Source organism: Podarcis bocagei (assembly GCF_964188305.1).
Source record: "Podarcis bocagei genome assembly, chromosome: 2".
NCBI classification, from domain to species: Eukaryota; Metazoa; Chordata; class Lepidosauria; order Squamata; family Lacertidae; genus Podarcis; species Podarcis bocagei.
This window is the reverse complement of record NC_138126.1, coordinates 88,741,287-88,761,879: the sequence shown is the minus strand read 5'-3', so window position 1 is coordinate 88,761,879 and position 20,593 is coordinate 88,741,287. Positions and strand designations below refer to the sequence as shown.

At 46.8% G+C, this 20,593-nt stretch overlaps 1 protein-coding gene across 5 annotated transcripts; it reads right to left on the bottom strand.

Moving 5' to 3' along the window:
* Positions 1 to 298: 298 nt before the first annotated feature.
* TRMT1 (tRNA methyltransferase 1) lies at positions 299 to 17,389 on the bottom strand. Of its 5 annotated transcripts, none has more exons than XM_081180330.1 (18): positions 17,237 to 17,369; positions 16,906 to 17,004; positions 14,903 to 15,282; positions 13,316 to 13,371; positions 12,219 to 12,367; positions 11,182 to 11,369; positions 10,775 to 10,890; positions 10,046 to 10,158; positions 9,503 to 9,651; positions 8,710 to 8,793; positions 7,811 to 7,880; positions 7,584 to 7,718; positions 6,607 to 6,692; positions 3,980 to 4,088; positions 3,535 to 3,611; positions 2,384 to 2,503; positions 1,845 to 1,965; positions 299 to 506 (listed from the first exon to the last, which is right to left on the bottom strand). In XM_081180330.1, exons 3-18 carry the CDS (start codon positions 15,253 to 15,255, stop codon positions 423 to 425), a joined length of 2,010 nt encoding a protein of 669 aa, XP_081036456.1. In that variant the 5' UTR covers positions 15,256 to 15,282; positions 16,906 to 17,004; positions 17,237 to 17,369; the 3' UTR covers positions 299 to 422. The 5 variants fall into 5 exon arrangements, with proteins under 5 accessions (XP_081036456.1, XP_081036458.1, XP_081036457.1 ...); XM_081180332.1 differs by having other exon boundaries at positions 16,958 to 17,004; XM_081180331.1 differs by having other exon boundaries at positions 16,906 to 17,080; positions 17,237 to 17,358.
* Positions 17,390 to 20,593: the final 3,204 nt, after the last annotated feature.

Below are 20,593 nucleotides of genomic sequence, written 5' to 3'. Positions count from 1 at the left end.
GGGCTGGAGCCTGTGGTGCTAAACAGTGTAACTGTGAGGAAGCAACAGGGTTTCCTAATACTGCTACTGTCTATTCACTAGATTCTCAGGCTTGACCTTCCACTATTTAGAATGGAAAAACATCAACAGTGAAGCAGTGCACGAGGATGATCTTAAAATATCATTTTGGGGATGTAACAGGGTCATCCCCCCCCCCCAACAGTACTTGAAGAGCCAGACAATTCAGTAGGCTCCTGATCTACTAGAGAGCAGTTTGAACACCATCAGGTAGAAAACATCTAGCAAACCAAGAACCATCAAAAGCTAACACCATTGTTTAATGGTAGGCACATAATAAATGGACAGTCATTTGAAAATAAAAGCTCTCCATTTAGCACAAATGTATAAAACAAAAGGGAGCAAATACCAAAGACTGTTTCTCATCAAGATGGTGCTGGGTGGTTTTCTGCCGTCTTTCCTTCCGTCTCATGGGAGTAGCAGCACTTGTCCCCCAGTGAACAGTTGCCCTGTAAGGGAAAAGCAACACCCAACATCACTAAACCATTCCAGTCCTTGCATGCAGTCCTGTGGCTGAAGCAGCTGGCCCTTAGGCAAACTAAGGCCGGGGGCCGGATCCGGCCTTCTACATCCAGCCTGCAGACGGTCCGGGAATCAGCATGTTTTTGCATGAGTAGAATGTGTGCTTTTATTTAAAATGCCTCTCTGGGTTATTTGTGGGGCATAGGAATTTGTTCTTTTTTCCCCCCCTCCAAAATATTGTCCGGCCCCTCACAAGGTCTGAGGGACTGTGGACCAGCTCCCTGCTGAAAAAGTTTGCTGACCCCTGCCTTAGGCAAAAGAGAAATTGGCTGCTTGGCCTAAGGAGGCTGTAGCTGATCTGGGAACGGAACCCATTGCTACACCTCTGGTTGCCTTCACCATTCTGTTTTGTATAAAAGCCAAACATACTGAATTTTCAAAGTTCCTCTAAAAAGCCCACTTGCCATCTGCAGGAGTTTTAAATGTTATGGGTAAAATTAAAACAGACTTACATACAACTAGTGCCCCAGCCAGCCAAATAGGGTAACCCAGCAAGACTTTAAGGAACCTCCTGGTTTTGCTGCCTGCCTAGGTCTGTAAAAACAGAGCAGCTGTGAAGCACCAGATAAGCTGTGCCTGGGTTGGTGGGTCACAAGTTATGTAAGCCTGGTTAAAAAATGGTGTCTTTTTTTCAAAGAAAAATCTGCTTTTCATTGGACATCCTCATACCAAACAAAGAATGGAGTTTAGGGACAGGGCAATTGTAACAGGGCTTAAAATGATTACTGAGAACTGTATTCTCCAGCTGACTCCCCTAAATGAGACCAATCGATACAGGTTGTGCATAATGACCTCTGGTTGCCAGCAGCTACAACTAATAATGGCAGCTGATCAGAGAGCTCATACAAAACCACCCGCCACATGGCAGAGAGGCAAACCAAGTGCAGCTCCAGTGGAATAAAACCAGAACCCAGAGAAGAGGGGTGTGCTTAACCCTTTCCCGCTCCCAATTCTATTCAAGCTTCTTTTACTCGTGCTATGAGATAAAAATCAGTTACACAGGTACCATTTCCTCCATTTGCCATGAGTGAAGCTTAAAGAACTTTAGCTGCACAGGCCATGTGCTTAGACAGTAAAAAAGCAAAAGAGAGATGGAACAGGGCAGAGAGCAGAGAACCATGTCCCTTCTCCCCTGCGCTTTTAAGCACAGCCACTCCCTGCTGTCATCAACACTCAGATTCCCCCAAAAGGCTACCCAGTTTCTTTTACATACCAACCCAACATCTCAGTTCTAAGCAAACAGCGCAGTAGCCGTGACTACTCACTTGCCGGAACCGTTTGCAGGGAAAGTTCTTCAGGTGGGCCCCATCACTCTGTTCTGCACATTCTTTCCTCTTGTTCTGGTGTAGCTTTCTCTTTTCCTGCAAGGAGGAAGAGATCCCACCCCTGCCCCCAGCAGATGTGTCAGAACAGAGCCAAGGAGGCTGATGCTTTTGTTTCGGTGTCCCCGTCACGACTGCCCTCGCCAGGAGAGTCAGGGCAGAAACCTGGGCCAAAGACCAGAAGGAGTAGCCCAAATGAGGTAGATACATCTTCCTCTACTTCCCAGGAAGTTGCGGGGCAAGGGAATGGGGAAAGGCAATACCAGAAGATACCGGTGCCATAGTTCTCCTTGTCAGCTTTTCCATGACATCCTTAAAAGTAATGCATTCTGGTACCATTTTTAACCAACAGGAATGAGTCCTGGCCTGTCTTTGTTCTAATGTGCCACCCCCACCCCAGGACCTTGATTTCCCCATCCCAGGTTACATAAACTGTCTCCTAGCTTGCTCCCAGTACACCCAGGTTCCCTGTTAAATCTTACCCAGCTTTGGCTCTTGCTTTTGGGCCCCAAAAAGGCTCTGGATTTAGCTGGAACCGTTTGAGGCCTTGCTTTCGTGAGCTAGGATTAGCATCCGCCCGGACAGTGAAGGATGCCTGCAGCCTGTGGAGTTTAAGAGTGTCAGCAAGGAATAATAATAATAATAAATTTTATTTATACCCCGCCCTCCTCAGCCATTCCAGGCTCAGGGCAGATAACAACCAATAATAAAAACAAGCTGAATGAATACAACTTAAAAACAAGATTAAAATACAACATTAAAACATTAAAATGCAGCCTCATCACAGGAGGAAAAAAGAAAGAGGGGGAGGGAATCAAATCTCCTCCAAACCAAAGGCCAGGCAGAACAACTCTCTTACAGGACCTGTGGAAAGAAATCAGATCCTGCAGGGCCCTGGTCTCATAAGACCAAGTGTTCCACCAGGCCGGAGCCAGTGTTGAAAAAGCCCTGGCTCTGGTTGAAGCCAATCTAACTTCCTTAGGGCCCAGGACCTCTAGGGTGTTGCTATTTATGGACCTTAAGGTCCTCTGTGGGGTATACTGGGAGAGGCGGTCCCGTAGGTACGAGGGTCCTAGGCAGTGAAAGGCTTTAAAGGTCAAAACTAGCACCTTAAATCTGACCCTGTACTCCACCGGGAGCCAGTGCAGCTGGAAAAGCACTGGGTGAATATGCTCCTGTGGCAGAGACCCCATGAGGAGCTTCGCTGCAGCATTCTGCACCCGCTGGAGTTTCTGGGACAGCTTCAAGGGCAGCAAATTACAGCAGTCAAGCCTGGAGGTGACCATCGCATGGATCACTGTGGCCAGGTCGGGGCGGGAAGGACAGTTCCTACCTGGAACCAAACCCCTTTCACAAAGTGGGATCACTACCTTCTCTTGGTCAGAATAGGACAACTTCTAGATGAAAAACTCTTGAGCATTTGAACACTCACCCATCCACCCTAGAGCTTATTTTGCTATCTATCTTAACCTGCAGCTGTCTGTCCCTCCCACCCCTGCACCTCAACAACAGCCTATAGATACATGCCCTCCTGATTTCCAGAGTTTCCTGCCAATGAGCCATTTCTTACTTGGCCTAAGGTCCATATTTGCCCATCCAGCACCCAGTCTTGCAGTACACCCCCAATACCTACTTTGGTTCTACAGAAAGGATGTGGGCAGCTGGGCTGCTCTCGGAAAGGCGCTCTCTTTTCACAGGATTGAGTTTCTCCTAAAGTTGGGAGAGAGGCAGGAGGAATAGAACAAGAAGTGGGTTTAATCTCAAGAGGTGAAAAGGGGAAAGCAAATGAGGAAACAAACTTCAGGTGAAGGATGGCTAGGAATCTGTCCTTTACAAACACCTCAGGAATGTGTTTTAATCGCTCTTTATCAAACCAGACCCAAAGAGCAAAGTATACATGCAGAAACAACGGCCAGTGGTACAAGGTGGCAGGAGCATGCCCCATCATTGCAGACAAAAAGCAACAGTGCCACAGGCTGGAGCCTGAGAACGGGGAACAAATAGCTGTTCTGGAGGTGCCTACAGTAAAAGATCCAGAAAGAAAAGCTCCTTTATGCAGAGGTTAAGATTTTGCTCACCCAGCAGCGCATGATGTCCCAAAGCACAGATGGTGGCGCATCTGTCTTGATAGCGTTTTTGCAGGCATGGGACAGTGACACCCGGTAACCAGCATGGAGGAGAGCTGACCTAGAAAGGAAATCCAGGGAAGATTTGCACAGAAATCTCTAATTTCCAAAGGGGGAGAACTTTGGTAGAAACAATGGAGGGTTTCTCACTGTTTGAGTCAATTCTGTATTTCAAACTGTAGCCAACATCACATGTTACCTCATTATTAGAACACAGGATTCCAATTTTGATCAGATTCAGACCATGACCATTTCATTGCACATCCCTAAACATTTGTTGCTTGTTGATGTCGGAGCACTATAGTCTGTCAACCTGTTTATCCCAGCTACTCTGTGAAGTGTCATTCTTTCCAAACAATGCAACAATTTGAAGATGACCACCCTCAAACTGCCAGACCCCAGCCTAGAAGCGACTTTGTCTTGGATCCATAAAACCTATAGCATGAGCAATCCATCCTGGTTAGAAAAGGGAAAGTTTTCATATGTGGTCGACATGTGAAAAAACTAAGGGATTTTAGGAAAAGATATATAATGAAATGAAGATGATGTTAAAATTGGTAATTTCCAAAAAAATAGAGGCTTTTTTTCTAGGGATATGGGGGACAAATGTCCCAAAGATTATTACAGTGGTGCCTCGCAAGACGAAATTAATTCGTTCCACAAGTCTCTTCGTCTTGCGAGTTTTTCGTCTTGCGATGCACGGTTTCCCATAGGAATGCATTGAAAATCAATTAATGCGTTCCTAGGGAAACCGCCTTCAGACCAGGTCCGGGGACAGTCTGTCCCCGGACCTCTTCTGAAGGCTGGGGGGGGGGACAAGGGCTTTTCTTCCCACCCCCAGCATTTTAAAAAACCCCGGGACAGCGGAGGACTTCTCCGCTGTCCGGGCCATCTTAAAATGCTGGCGGGCGGCATTTTAAAATCGCCCCGGACAGCGGAGGACTTCTCCGCTGTCCGGGGCGATTTAAAAGCCCCTGGGAAGGCAGGCAGGGGGGACAAAGACTTTCGCCCCCTGCCCGCCTTCAGAAGGTGTTCCCGCCCCAGCGTTCCGAAGCGGGGCGGCTGGGGCAGGTGTCCCCGCCCCCCCTCCCCGCTTCGGAACAGCGTTCCGAAGTGGGGCGGCTGGGGCAGGTGTCCCCGCCCCCCCTCCCCGCTTCGGAACAGCGTTCCGAAGTGGGGCGGCTGGGGCAGGTGTCCCCGCCCCCCCTCCCCGCTTCGGAACAGCTTCGGAACAGACACGGGGAGATTTTAAAATGCTCCCGACCCCCAGCATTTTAAAATCTCCCCGGGACAGCAGAGACTTCTCTGCTTCGCTCCCGCCCGCCAGCATTTTAAGATCGCCCGGGGCAGGCGGGGGGAAGGCAGGCGGGGGGGAGCAAAGACTTTTGCCCCCCGCCGGCCTTCAGAAGAGGTCCTCTTCTGAAGGCCGGCTGTGGGCGAAAGTCTTTGCTCCCGACCGCCAGCATTTCCCTATGGGCTTTCGTCTTGCGATGCAAGCCCATAGGGAAATTCGTCTTGCGAAGCGCCTCCAAAACAGAAAACCCTTTCGTCTTGCGGGTTTTCCGTCTTGCGAGGCATTCGTCTTGCGGGGTACCACTGTATTAAACTATATATGGAACAACAGCTGCCAGAATCCTATGTGTGCAGAACTGGAAGGAAGAAAAAGTCGCAACCAAAGAAGAATGGATTGCAAAACTAATGGACTATGCAGAATTGTCAAAACTGACAGCAAAAGCGAGATACCAAAGTGATAAGCTTTTTATTGAAGAATGGAAATCCTTTTTGGAGTATCTGAAAAGAACTATAGCCAAATAAAATTGTAGGCAGGATTTGAATTAGGAGCAGTGGGTGGAAAATGACAACAATTGTAACAGAGGAAATATGTATTAGATATAGTTTAACATAATGCAACAGAATATGTGTAGGAATAAACACACCACAGACGTAAGGATGGGAAGTCACGTTTATTTTTTAAGAGAAATATATATTGAATTTTAAGTTAATGTGCTTAGGTGTTAAGAATTGAATAAAATTTATTATAAAAAGAAAAAGGGGGGACTTTTCGACAGCCTATCACTTTGGGCAACAGGACCTGTGGCTTCCTGCATAACAGAGCAAAGTTCCAGCAACAACCTAGTATAATCTAAACTACAGAGACCCAGAGAGTCACGAAGTCCTCCATAAGACAGGAGTGAGGACCCTGTGGCTCTCCAGTTTTTTTCCAGACTCTAATTCCCATCAGCCCCAGTCACTCTGATGCATAGGCAAGGCTGGTGGGAGCTGCAGTCCAGCAACACCTTGAAGGCCACGGATCAGCCACCCCTGCTACAAGAAAACACAAGAGTCCCACAGCAGGACCCTTAAGGCTTAAGCCAGACAAAATTGCTGAGTAGGGAAGTCAGAAAACAAAGGAAGGCACAATGCTCCAGTGTAGCTCTATAAAGGCTTTCAGAGCCTGACTCTGCCACCAACTAAATGAGCCCCTGCCCACTCCAACCCACACAAACAAACTACAAACTCTCTCTGTATGCTTTCCCCTACTTTAGGATAGGTTCTTGCAGCACAAACTCCAATCTCACCTGAACTGTAGCAGGGAAGGGCTGCTGCAACGGACGGTTTTGCTGAGATGATCAAGGGTGTAGTAGAGAGGGACATCACTGAGCTCCTATCGCACAGAGAGAAAATAATACTAGTTAAAACCGGGTGTTTGCCCTACTGTTGCCATGAAGACGACAGCACCAGTTTATCTTATATAGAGTATTTCAAAGAAAGATCTTGCAGTGGTGGCTTTTTGATCTTTGTTTATTTCTCCACCCTATTTCTAGATTGTCCATAGACCAGAGTACCCTGGGTGATTCTTCTCCCTGCAGAGATTCCTTTCCACGGCGATTCATTTGCCTCAGGTCTACAGCAGGTTGTGAGAACGGAGGCCTGCTCTATGGCCGAGGTGCAGAACCTGCAGCCCTCTGGGTGCTGCTGCTCCAGCCACCATGAGACGCAATGGGAGTTGGACTTTCCAACCACATTCGGAGGACCACAGGTTCCCCACCCCTGCTCTAGAGCAAACTTTTTGACAGGGACTCCCCTTGCTAAACACAAGCTGAGAGCATTTGCCAGAACATTGCCAGGCACTGGTATTCCATTGTGGCTGTGGATTGCAGAAGACAGGCAGACTATGGTATACAAGTTCTTGCTTATCCACCATTGTTTCCCCCTTCCCTTTTGGCGTCCCTCCCTTCTTATCTCTCTTTTTTTCAGTCTACCACTGCTAATCTTCTCATAGATGGGCTTCCAAGGAACCCCAAGGTGCCCTGGAACAAAGTTTGAAAACCACTGCCCTATATGAAAAGGGTGCCAAGCACAAAACATACCCTTCCCTTTGAATTTCTATATCAAGCCACACAATACTGTCTTCATTTGTTCATTCACAACTCAGTGGTCCACTACGCAACATCCTTTGTTGCACCTTGGCAAAAAGCTGCAGGTCATGGGGTGGTCTAAAGGGGAAGGGATCCCGTATGGCAATCGCCTTCATCTCCTGCACCGTCTTCCTCACCTCCATCACCATGCTCAGGATGCCCTGAATCCGCTGGCTTGTTCGGAAGCGTGCTGGGTTGCTCCCAACTGCTGACAGGACTCGCTGGACAAAATCCGCATTGTGGAGGGGCTCTGCCCACAGAGGGCCACCTAGCTGTGGGGGGAGGAGGAGGAGAGAAGCAAGAGTCAGCTTGAGCTCTTCTGGCCAGGGGCATATTATGAGCTGTAGAGATCAGCTGGGCTCACCTGGTGGCGCTGCTGACAATACTCACAGGATGGTCCCACAGGAGGCCCACAGGCAGCCTTGTAGTTGAAGCTGTTGTTTGGTCGGAGAGAGCAAAAGCAGTATTTAAGAGCCTCACTGGGGTAGAAGGGGCTGATACTTTTTCTTTCCCTGTTCCTTTGTTGTTGTTTTATTAACTATTGCTTGTTAGGTGCCCAAGTCTCTCTCTCTATATTTATTTTTATTAATATTTTATTTATACCCCACCCATCTGGCTGGGATTCCCCAGCTATTCTGGGCAGCTTCCAGCACATATTAAAACATAATAAAACATTAAAGACTTTCTGATACAGGGAACAAATATCATTTAAGCATCCATCAGACAGACTGTCAGTTTGCCTCCTTTGATTGGTAACTCAGAACTGTGTCCATCATCTCTGGCATCAGGCAGAAGAGGCAGGCACAGAGGGGTTTAAACATTGATCTTCACTTCCCCAAGATCCCTTCCCATTTGCCAATAGTTCTATTACACCGATAGGAAGCATCCAAAAATGAGCTAGCATGATTTCCACTCTAATAGAAACGTGCGCCTGAACACACCCTCCTCTCCTCACAGAAACAACACGTCCCCCCTGCTTCTGACTCCCACAAACCTATTGTGTATGACTGCATACAAAACTTTGGTTTTTAAAATTTGAGGCCAAAAGCTGAGAATAAAGGAAATGTTGCAATGAACCCCCACCGAAAGAGGATGCCTCATTAAGAGAGCCACCTGGGAAATGAGTTTCCCACCCTGGTCAGCACAGGAACATCTGGCAGCGCAAGTGTTCCTGGAATCTGCCCACCTGACTATCTTAGGTAGAAGGAAGAGGAGAAATACTGTTTGATTGTTCTGTAAAAAACATCTCCCCAGCTCTCTTACTTGTTTCCATTGTGAGCCACTTTGCCAAGTCTCTGCATATGAAAGGAGCCACAGCCCACACAGTTATAGACAAAGGCCTGTTTGCTGCCAAAAGAAAGAGAATTATTAACATGTAGCAGGCTTGGCTATAAATAAGAGGCAGGGAAAGAAAAGCCCAGGGATGGGCCTCAATAAGTACTGGTGGCAGTGGATAAGCTACCTGTTACCTCAGCTAACTGGGAGCATCATGGAGAGTGCTCTCTCTCTCTCTCTCTACACACACACACACACACACACAAGTGGTGACCATTTTGCACTTTGGTGCCGCTCACAGTCCCCACATGCCTTGCCCTGCCCCCCATTCTGCCTTCTTCTGTGTCCAAAAGGACGTGCATATCAGTGATCACATGAAGAAGAAGAAGAAGAAGAAGAAGAAGAAGAAGAAGAAGAAGAAGAAGAAGAAGAAGAGGAGGAGGAGGAGGAGGAGGAGGAGGAGGAGGCGGCGGCGCTTGGACTTGATAGCCCGCCTTTCACTCCCCTTAGGGAGTCTCAAAGCGGCTAACAATCTCCTTTCCCTTCCTCCCCCACAACAAACACTCTGTGAGGTGAGTGAGGCTGAGAAAATTCAGAGAAGTGTGACTAGCCCAAGGTCACCCAGCAGCTGCATGTGGAGGAGCGGAGACGCGAACCCGGTTCACCAGATTACGAGACTACCGCTCTTAACCACTACACCACGCTGGATGCCACTAAAATGGTTGTAAGTACAAATGGGGCACTACCCAAGGACTGAAACTCAAGTTTGGGGGTGGCTCACCTTGCAGAAGCTTTAACCTTGGCTTGCCCAGTAAAGACCCGGACGAAAACACGAATATAGAAATCCGCACTGACCGACAGGAGTGGGACAATGTAGCGCTGGTAGCAGTTGGCCCGCAGATCAATGCTGTGCAGGATAATCCGCAGGGCCTGAAGGAAGGTAGGAGGAGACTACAGTGAGAGCTATTGTTACGTTTTGATTCTGGACAGTTAACGTTACTGTGATACATGGGAACTTCTACTCTTCATGTGTCAGCCCCATAAGAATGTAAGAGTCACTCTGTTATCTTGAGCTTGGCCTTGGGAGTGTGTCCTCCAGCACAGCAGCAGCAGCCAAGCTGGGAGAACGAGGGAGTGGAACTGCAGCAGTGTCCTGGATGCCTGCATGGCACTGCCGGTAGATACCATTTGACCTTGCAGAACCGCCAACTTGAAAGCATTCATCTCCTCTTGAGGAAGGCAACAGATGGGCCAAAGGCTGGACAGATACAGTGATGGGACATGGGCTTGTAGTCTGGGGTTCCTGGCAGCTCATTCCACTCACCATCTCATGGCAGAACTTGCCCTTGATAGACATGGACCCATATTTGCTGTAGCAGGTCTCCCCGGAGTTCCCAGCCATTACAGCCATGTCGGTGCATGTGACACACAGCAGGCCTGCAACAGTGTCCCCAAAGGGAAGGGAAGGGTCAGGAGATACAACACAATCTTTCCCCAAAAATACACACCTAAAAGGGCATCAAGCAACAATTGTAGCATCAAAGCGTATGGCGCCATGACCTCAGTTTGGACTGCTGCTCTGCCACACAAAAGCCAAACCATTACATATGCTGGCTTCAGTTTCTATCTGTGCATAGGGAACAACAACGCTCTCTTGTCTCACTGAGGCAGGGAAGGAATACAGAAAGAGTTCTGTAGCTTGCACAGCAGGAACAATATCACTTTTACAGGAGTCTTCCAATCCTCAGACAGCTTTAGGAATTTGCATAGCTAGACAGCTATATAATATGCTAAAAGCTTGTCTCTGACAAAGCCCGAGCTTTTCTGTCATGAGTCAACGTGAGGTTATGGTCCGCATTTTACATTTATACCCAGATTTTGTTTTGAAATCTCCCCAAAAAAACTGTTTATAAAGGACTGACAGACAAGCTAAGTAGGCAAAAAAAGGTTGGTGTCTCCTAAACCAAAAACCACTGCAGAAGAAGAGTGGTCCAAACAACCTGATTTTCACCATCACTCACAAAATTGGAGCTGGAAGAAGTTATCAGCTCACCTCCGTCACTCACGCTCTGAACCGCAGCATCCAGAAACATCGAAGGGCTGCCATACGGGTCCAGATCAATGACATCAAAGAGGTCTCTGTCTGCCTTGCTCTGGTACATCAGCATCCTGTGAGTGTGGGAGAAAGACCTGTTTAGAAGCACCACACTCCACACACAAAAAGAAACAAAAAGACAACAGCGGCCCAGTTCTTACTATGGAAAAAAGAGGAGGAGTCTAGCTCCCAGGCCCTGAATCAGGGGTGGGGAATCTGTGGCCACCCAGATGCTGCTGGATTACAACTCCCATGATCCCCAACCATTGGCCCTGCTGGCTGAGGCTGATAGGAGTTGGAGTCCAACCACAATCGGAGTGTCATGGGTTTCTTATCTCTGTTCTAAAAGGAAAACCTTTACTCACCGGGCGTCTGACAAGCTTGGAGTGACCAGGTGTCCGACATCATTGAGCTGGATGTTTTTGGTTATTAGCTCAACAGCCTTGGCAGATAAGTCATTAGCCACCACTCTCTGAAGGCCAGGAACCTCCTTTGCAAACCGGATGGAGCGTAATCCAGAAGCAGCCAAGGCCTCCAGCACTCGGACTCCCTCCTGCAGAGAGACAGGAAGAAAGATCTAGAAAAGAGAGATGGTGGGAGGCCCCAAAGCAACTGAGCTCCACAGGTGCCTTGCTAAAAATGAACCTAACAGCTGACTTCAAATGGTATCCCCTTGCCACAACTGATGGAGATGTAGAACAAAATTTTCCTCATTATGCCTTATCATCTTGTGACCAATGCACATGGTGAAGTAGACACAAATTGACTTTTGCAGCAGATCTTGAAAGATTGGGTTAGCCTTGTGAATGCCTCAACATGTATCAAAATCTCCAGCTATTCCCCAGATCTTCGATTTCTTGAGAATGTGTGCTAAAACACAGACTTAATGTTGGAGTTTGGGGAGGAGAGAGGGAATAATGCAAGGTGGTTAGTATTTAGTGGAGCATTTGGTGACCACTTGTAAGCCAGGCCTCTGCACCAAACAGAGACCTTGCAGTCAAAACTGTAACTCAGCTAGCATAGTGTAGCAGTTACCATGTTGGAGTCAAACTGGTAGGACCCAAGTTCAACCCCCCCCCCCCCACTCGGCCATGAATCTTGCTGGGTGACCTTAATCCAGTCTCTATCTTCCAGCCTGATCTACCTCAGAGGATTGTTGTGAGAATAAAAGGAGAAACTTGTATGCCACCTTGATAGCCTCGAAGGAAAAGCAGGACACAAATCAAATAGATAAAATACAACTAAGCACAATAAAACTAATACAAAAATAAATATATTTTGACAAAACAAAAGAAAGGAGGGTCAAGGATGAACAAGGGATCAATACATTCAGCAATAAAATAAGGTACCATCACAAGACACTCAAACCCCCAAAGTGTACATACACACGGGGACACAGCACCTGGCATACTTCTCCCACTTTCACAGCTTCATGCTCCTCATTATCTTGCTGGTCATCACCACCAGGTGTCTGCTCCAGGTCATCATCTTTTTCCCCTTTTGAGAGATCCACAATCACTTTTGAGACATTCTCTTCTCCAGGGACTGCAACTGGAACAGATGGAAATAACACAGAGTGACATGAAGTCGGGGCCTGCCATTCTCCTTACATAGATTCGCAATCCTGAAATCATTTCATACAACTGTAATATGGCATTCAACATTATGCTGAACAGCATGGACAAAGAGATTGCATATATTTTCCAGGAAGCTAAGCAGCCATTTCCCAGAAGCTGGAGAAAGGTTAGCAGGGCGCTAAGAGATCTACAATGTGCCAATCAAGCTAGCGTTCTATCTTCTATTTACCTTGCATAGATATTCTTAGCACATTTTGTGCAAGAAGACCACAGCTGCTCATTGCTCTTTTATGGTACAGAGTGGGGTCTTGGCTAAAGAGTGATGTGTTAACCAGATCTACATTCTGTAGTTCTAGGAACAATCCCCAAGGCTTCAAAATGGGACATGGCTAGTTCACAACAGAGCCGCTGACAGTATGCAAGCCTGCCTAAACAGGTGCTTAAAGCACAGCTGTTCACAGCAAGAGGAACAACATAGAACTGGAGAGTGGAAACAGCAGGCAAAGTCAATATCAGGGTCTGCTCCAGCCAAACTGTTCTCCCCTCTCTCTCCCCTGGCCAACTTTACATTTTATAACATTTATTTGTTTTAATAGTTTGAAATGTAAAGTGCTTTGGGTGCTTGGCAGAAAGCCAAGTACAGGGGGGTTCAGAGCATCAACACCTCTTCTGCCCCTATTTACTTCACAGTCAGGAGAAAGAATAGGGAAGTGCCCTAGTCAAACGTTTCATTTGGAAGAGAGAGAAAAACTGCCTCCAACGGACAGAGGTAATTACCCCAATGTCCAGACTACAGGACAAACAACAAGGAGAGAGAAAGGTAAATCAACATTCCTGAAAAGACAATTATGCATGCCTCTTACACATCAGCGGTTTCCCTCTCTGGGTCTTGTCTCGAATAGAGGAAAACATTACTACTCACTTGAAATCCCTTTTGATGAAAGCTGCAGCCGTACAAATTCCGTAAGGACTGCACACCTATTTGTGGGAGGGGAGAGAGGTGTCAGAGGTGTGATTTTTCTTATTCTGTAGCCAAGATATACTAGAAAAAAAGATTTCATAAAATTTATATACCACTTGATTGTAAAAACCCCGTCGAAACTAAAGACCCTATGTGTCTTCAGAACCACTCATTTTCCAGAGCACAGGCTCGTCCATCAGCCCCAGCCGACATGGATGATGCCACCCATCAAGAATGATGGGAGCTGCAATCCAGAAAGCTGGAAAACTACGGGTCCCCCACCCCCGCAAGAAGCCATTCCACTTCAAACCATACTCACTAAATGAGTGAACACAGCTTTCCCCTCCATATTTTTCAGCCTAAACTACTGGGTAGTTATTTGTAACTGAAAGCTATGTTACAGTATCAGTAGACAAATCCCATACAAAATATGTTATATAAATCAGCTTTTAAGGCTCACTGAACACAAGCATCATCACTATTATTACTAAAAAAAATCCTCTCAACTACCAGATTCCTGAAACTATCAGCCACTTGACAGAAATCCTTTTGGCAGCAAAATAGGGCTGCCCCTTCTCTGTCAAAGGACTGGCCCTTACTTTCATCAACCCTCTTGCCAGCAAAGGGGAATTAACTTGACTTCGTTACCAAAAGGGTCTTGAAGTGGGTAAAAACTAGGATGCATGCCCTCTAGCACATGACCTTCAAGTTTGATCCTCTCACACACAAAGATCCTTCTAGCAAAGAGAGGAGCACCTAGGACACAAAAGCAGGCCTCTCCGGGATCCTTTGCCTCCAGGGTTCCTTGCAGCTTCTGAAGAATAGGGTTCCTTTTGGTGGCAAAAGTACATATCCTTGCACCACTGAAGAGATCCCAATGGAAGAGGGAGAGTTTAGCACCAAGCACATGCAGGGGTGAATTCAATGTAGTGCTCAGTGAGCTCTACTTGCCCAATGATACTTTTCACCCCTCACTTCCCTCCCCATGTGCCCCCTAAGTCTGTTCTGGGGGTTCCCTCCAACCCTCCAGAGCATAATAAGGGCCCCTGGGGCAGTATGCTGGGAGAGGAGAGAGAGAAAAGTCTTTCAGCAAAAGCAGAGCTTGTAGCTGAATCAGGTACCCATCCTTGGAAACCAGATGCTTCTCTCCCTCCCCACTCCACAATAACCCTTCTGGACATGAAGGTCCACTGAACCCACCTTCACCATAGGAATAACCTGAGGAGGTGGATTGGGCAGTCCTCAGTGAGTCAGTAAAAAAAATAAAATGAAGTGGGGTCACAACTGTGAGCAGAGCTTTTTTCTGGGGGTACTCAAGGGTACACAGTACCAGCATTTTTTTCCTAGAAGAAAAGCACTGACGGTGAGAATGTCACAGTTCCTCTCTTGTTCATTACACTTAAAAACTAAGTTTAATTCAGCCAGTGGCCCCTTTTCATTCTCGCAAAATCAAAGGGGCAGCCTCTTCCAAAATGCAAGAGCAGATTCCAACAGTCCATCATTTGCAAAGTTAAATGGAAAGCAATCTCTCCCCACATGTCTACTTACGTAAGGTCTCTGTTAAACTCCTGAACAGGGTTGTAGAACACTTCATTGGCACTTGGGAAAAATATTTTCCCCTTCCCTTCAGTGACCAGGGTTCCTCCATTCTTTACTGCCTCACTGCCACCAGTAGTGCTCACGATAGGGGACTGAGCCACATTTTGCTCCAGATTCGAGTCAGCTGTTTCCATACATTGTGGCTGATCACCATCCATGGCTTTCACAAAAATATTTCTGACTTTAAGAGCAATTAAAGGTGAAATATTCCAGGCCTTTTGAATCTGCAGAGTTCCTGCCTTTCTGTAAGGAGGTAAGGTGCTTCCCAGAGTCCAAATCCACAGGAGACACTTGCTTTTCATTAGTACAGGCTTCTTCCTGAGTATTTTCTGAAAGTATAAGAAAAGATATTTCTATTGCATAATTTTCCAGTCATCAGCACTGCTGTTCTGTATATGAGTGACAGCTTACATACATTATGATTGCTGCCCACTTCCAAAGATATGGGTAGCAAGCGGTGATTAGTTAAAAAGGAAGGAAAGCCCTCACCTGCCTTTAAGAGCAAGAGGTCCTTATTTTTTTAAAAAAAGATAAGGAAATATCAGATTTTAAAAATCAGCCTTGAATTTGACAACTTACCTGATAACAATAGGCATTTAGGAATTCTAGGCAGAGAATTCCATGCAGGTGAGTGGGCTGGTGAAGGACGGATGGGTCTCTCCATTTGACCTCCACCTGCCCCCAAGCTCTCCTGGTGAATTCTCTGAGCCAGCCAGCTAGCTACACTGGCAATCCAGCTGGCAGGGGGAAACAAGACATGCAGAGGTAGCAGGAAAAAGCATGCAAACTGCTTCCCAAGCTTGGCTTCTCCTCCTACCTCTCACTTATACTCTAATCTGCAAGTGGACAGCCATAGCTCAGTGGTAAAACATGTTTTGCATACAAAAGGTCCCAAATTCAATCCCCAGCATCTCCAGGTACTGCTGGGTGAGGACCCTGCCTGAAATCCTGGAGAGCCACTGCCAGTTAGTATAGACAACTATGTACTAGATCAGTGTTTCCCAACCGGTGTTCCGCGGCACACTACTGTGCCGTGAGACATCGGCTGGTGTGCCGTGGGAGGGAGGCGGGCGAGTCGGGCGGTGAGAGGCGGCGGCGGCGAGGATCCGCGTCGAGCCGGGGGCGGCTCCGCGGTGGTGGTGCCGAGCGGCGGGGCAGCGCGCGCAAAAGGGAGGAGCGCGAAACAGCGGAGGAGGAGGAGGCCGGCATGTCCGGGCAGCAGCAGCAGCAGCAGCAGCAACTCCCGGCGACGGCTCCTCAAGCCCCGCCGCCGCCCCCTCCTCCGCCCGCTATCGCCGCCACCACCACAACAGCCGCCGCCGCCTCAGCTGCCGCCGTCCCTCAGTCCCTCGCTCTGCTGCCTCCTCCCACCCCGGCAAGGGGGAGGGAAAAAACTTTCACTTTTGTGCGTCCCTCCCGGCGTGACGCTGCGCGCTGACGTCACGGGGCGGGGCTTTAATGGTGGTGTGCCGCGAGATTTTTTTCCGGTAAACAGGTGTGCCGTTGCCCAAAAACGTTTGGGAAACACTGTACTAGATGAACTAGGGCTCTGACTCAATATAAGGCAGCTTCCTATGCCTCCAAGTTAAAATGCTGTGATGTACTGCTGGTATAAGGCTAATTCTAGAGCAGTGCTGGCTCACAGTCCTGTCTCGGCTGCCTAAGGGCAATTGGTACCTGGCAATGCAGCAGATCTTACTTGTGCAGGACTACTGGGAGGCCCACCAGCTCACCAATCAAATGAGAAAAAAATGGTTGAGATGCCAAACACATCTTCCAACATGCAGGAGGGGCAGCTGAGTTAGGGAGGCTAGCTATTCAAGTTGTTTATTAAATAACCACCAACCTATAGGAAATTTGCTGGGCTTTAACACAAAGAAGATAAGCATTAAAGTAGTGGGTCTTAATCATATTTTCTCAAAACTATATAACTCTAATATTTGACACTTAACTGAGAATTCTCGATTGGCTGCTGTTTGCACACCACCATAATTATGCTCTTACTCCGCAATGCTGGCTGTAGGTTTCTGCGTCTGATCAGAACTGGGAAGCTTGCAGCAGCACCGGAAAAAGGAAAGAAAATACACAGCACTTCAGATCCATCTTTTCTATAATCCTCCTCCTAGTCTAAGGAATCGGAAACAAAGCCAAGCCAGCATATCACGAACAGCATAGATTGTGGAGAATAGGAAAGTAAACGCTTTATTCACACTCCGGGCGGAAGGAAACAAAACACGTTCCATAATAGAATCTGAAGCTTGCTCCAGTCTAACAATCACCAACCTCTTTAACTCATCCTCCAACCCAGAATATTTCCTTCCCAAAAGCAGCAGAACCAAGCAGCACCGACTTCCACGCTTCTCAGCACAGATTATGTCGACGCCGCCATATTGAAAATTGCTGGGAGACGATCAGCTGATGCTCTTCCGACCAATAAAACTAGCGGCGGGTGGGACGCCTATAGGGTCAAAAAGGAGACGTAGCCCAGCTTCCGAAGCGCAATTAGAAAAGCCGGAGTTCTTTAAACTCATTTGGGAGGGGACATGTGTCGTACCTTTGAACACGACTTCTTCCGTGATCCGGATGTATATGCGGCTTATAGGGGAACATCTGCAGTTTATAGTTTCGTTCCCCAGAAATGATTGCAATAAATGGCGATGAGAATCAGTGGGAATGTAAGCCGTTAGCTGGTATTTCTTAGAAGTCTTCGTTGGCGGGGGGAGAAGAGTACAGTAGTTCCTTTTCTATCTTGCAATATAAAACTTTTAAACCAAATCGAACTCAGTGGGGCATAATTTCTCCGTGAACAGGCATTAACTGAAAGAGTCAAAGGTAACAACGTGGCGAACTCCTACACCAAGACAAGTGAGTGTGGTGACAGTTAGTAGGTTCCTTTCGTGCATCAAGGATTTAGAAACATCTCATTATTCAGAGTCGGACTGTGGTACTTCGCCAAGCTCACATATTGCGATTTCCACATCAGTTCAATAAAAGCATCCACTGTCTAGTCCTCAACCTCTGAGTTCAACTAAGGGGTGGATACACTTTACTGGGGGTTAGTGGGAAGACACCCAACCAATAACCTTGAGGTTATTTGACTGAAGCTAAATTGTACATCAAGGCTGAGGGTAGCTATGCACGCTTGCTGATCTGTGCCTACATATCTCTCTGTATATTTTTAAATAATATATATGCTACCCTTCAATTTATTGAAAACAATATTAACACCAGGCTGGGCATCCTCACTATGCTGATTAGACTTCTTAGTTACAGCAAGCTTCCCCAGACGTATAATTTTGTTACGTATCCTTGTTCTTAAAATCTACAGATTTTATCTGTATTTTTCATAAATGTTTCACACTGTTTTAGGTAAGTCACTTAGGGATTCCTCCTCTTTTATGAAGCAGTTAATTTTATTTATTTGACAAGATTTATAAGCAATCTAAATATACATGTTTTCAGGGTGGCTTACAATATATTTGATATCTTGGTAGATCGCTTGAGATTTTCTAGAGCTAATCAGCATCAGTGTTAGGACTCAGTAGGGCAGTTCAGATTATCCTCCTAGCATATATGAGAGAGCTAGCAGGGCTAGCCCCACATCCCATCCCTTAAATATAGGGGTTTCTGTTCATATGTTTGCACGCTGTGCATGGGCATTCAATGGGCAGGGCTAGGCTAGCCAGATAACATCAAGGACAAGGCCAGCAACATTGCTCTGTTCTTTGCACGGATATCCTTACATGCATTGCACAGTAATACATTATACATATGTTGCAATATCCTGTCAAGTTTATCTATAAATACAAATCAGGTAGACAAGAAGATAAGGATCTTTAGATGCAAAGGAGCACACCAATACCTTTACAAACTGGTCTGTTTGTTTACTCCAAAGTAAATTCCCACTGCTTTCAGTAGAACTTACTCCCAAATAAGCACACATAGGATTGCTGCTTTAATAGCTGTAAAGAAGGAGGGATTTGGGCAGGTGTGTCTTGCAATGCTGAACTTGCCTCTTCTACACAATTCCATTTAAAAGTATGCAAGCCTATCTTCCTTTACACTTAGTTACCACCTTTTTTGTTCTTGCTCCTTTAGCAGCAATCTCATACTGAAAAAATAAGCAGGTAAGGTTTTTCCTGGCACAGGGATGCAGTAATGTGGATTAAATGCAGAAATCAAGCAGGGACTGTTTTTCCCATACACAGTTCAGAGCCATTTTTGTGCAATGTACTTACTCTAAGTTGTTGGCATCTATCTGTTTTGAGAGACAATGCAATATGCCTCCGGGGATGAAGTCAAACCGCTGCATTAGTGACACTGAAGTGACCTCTCCAGAGCACAAGCCTGGGCAGTGTGTATGGAGGTTTTGGGCCAGTGTGTATGGGCTGCCCAGATGACAAGACCCCCATTTTGGCCTCATTTATGTGGTCCAAAGGAATTTAGAGCAATATGTTTGGCACCAGCTTGGCTTCAGGAGTTGCCAGGAGGCATCCAAGGTGCCATCCAACTGCCTTAGGGACTCCTGATTTATGTAGGGTTTGCTGTTAGACTTTGTTTCTCTTGAAGATATCCCACAAGACAGCAGAGATTTAGGACCAGAGTTTTCCTTCTCCTAGATGGGCTACCTTCCTAGGTTGATAAGCCACATCTACTCCCTGACCTCCCTCTACAGCATGTGCAGAAACCGTCTTATTGACTGCTGGACCCACTACTGGTCTCATCCACTTGATCTGCCGGAGCCTGCCTTTGCATGCAAGGTAAGTCCCTAACTCACCTGGTTTAGCCAGCCAGTCGAAGTTGTTCCTGGGGTGTGGCCACTGTTGCATGCTGACAGCTTCTAGGAGCCACAGGTGAGAGCTGAATGCAGGGTAAGGATGATGTACTACAGGGTAAGGATGAAGGTACTACCCCTCCCCTAGCACCCCATATTGAACAAATGATGTTCAAATCCCCACTCAATAATGAAGTTCACTGGATGACTTTAACCTGGTTGCTACAGCCACCATCTTAAGATGAGTATCTGACAACCCTGTCTACCTGTAAGCAGTTTTTCAACCTGGTATATGGTTGATCACAAATGGAGGCCAAATACTAGAATATGTTGCCCCCTGGATCCGATGGGTGGATTAGATGGTGTTGCATCAAGAATTTTCTCACAATGTCCACTGCACTTTCCCTCCCCATCACTTTCCTATCTCAAAATGTCTGATCTTTGGGGGAAGCAGGTTTCTTGTGCAAGACTTCCAAATCAACTTTTATTGCACAACCTGAATTTGCTGGTATGTGATTCAATCACACCTGAAAATAGCGACAGCCTGGAAATTCCCTCAGAGAATGTTATAGTCAAAGTGGAGTTTAGATTTGAGTCTTCCAAAGTTAAGGTCACCATGTAACTCCAGGTGTTGCTAAGAATGCCAACTCTTTTCTGGTTCCTGTTCCTCCACCCAACAGCAGGGTATGATGCTCATCTGCATATTGTGAAAATGCACCTGTTCGTTTCTACAGATAAAGCTGCAGCTAAAAGCACAGAATTAGGCCAGGTACCTTTGTGTGATGAGTTGGCAAGTTTAGTGACAACATCACAATGGCTCTTACTAACAGAAGTGGCTCAAATGATGATCACAGGTTCCAGGTTGG

What these genes read in the sequence shown, in the direction of transcription:
- TRMT1 (XM_081180329.1), bottom strand. Translation starts at nt 15,255, where the DNA reads ATGAAAAGCAAGTGTCTCCTGTGGATTTGGACTCTGGGAAGCACCTTA. An exon ending in AAGTGGGAGAAGTATGCCAG is followed by an intron (nt 11,370 to 12,218) that starts GTGCTGTGTCCC and finishes GTCTCTCTGCAG; the next exon opens with GAGGGAGTCCGAGTGCTGGA. An exon ending in CCTTCCCTGCTACAGTTCAG is followed by an intron (nt 4,089 to 6,606) that starts GTGAGATTGGAG and finishes TTTCCTTTCTAG; the next exon opens with GTCAGCTCTCCTCCATGCTG.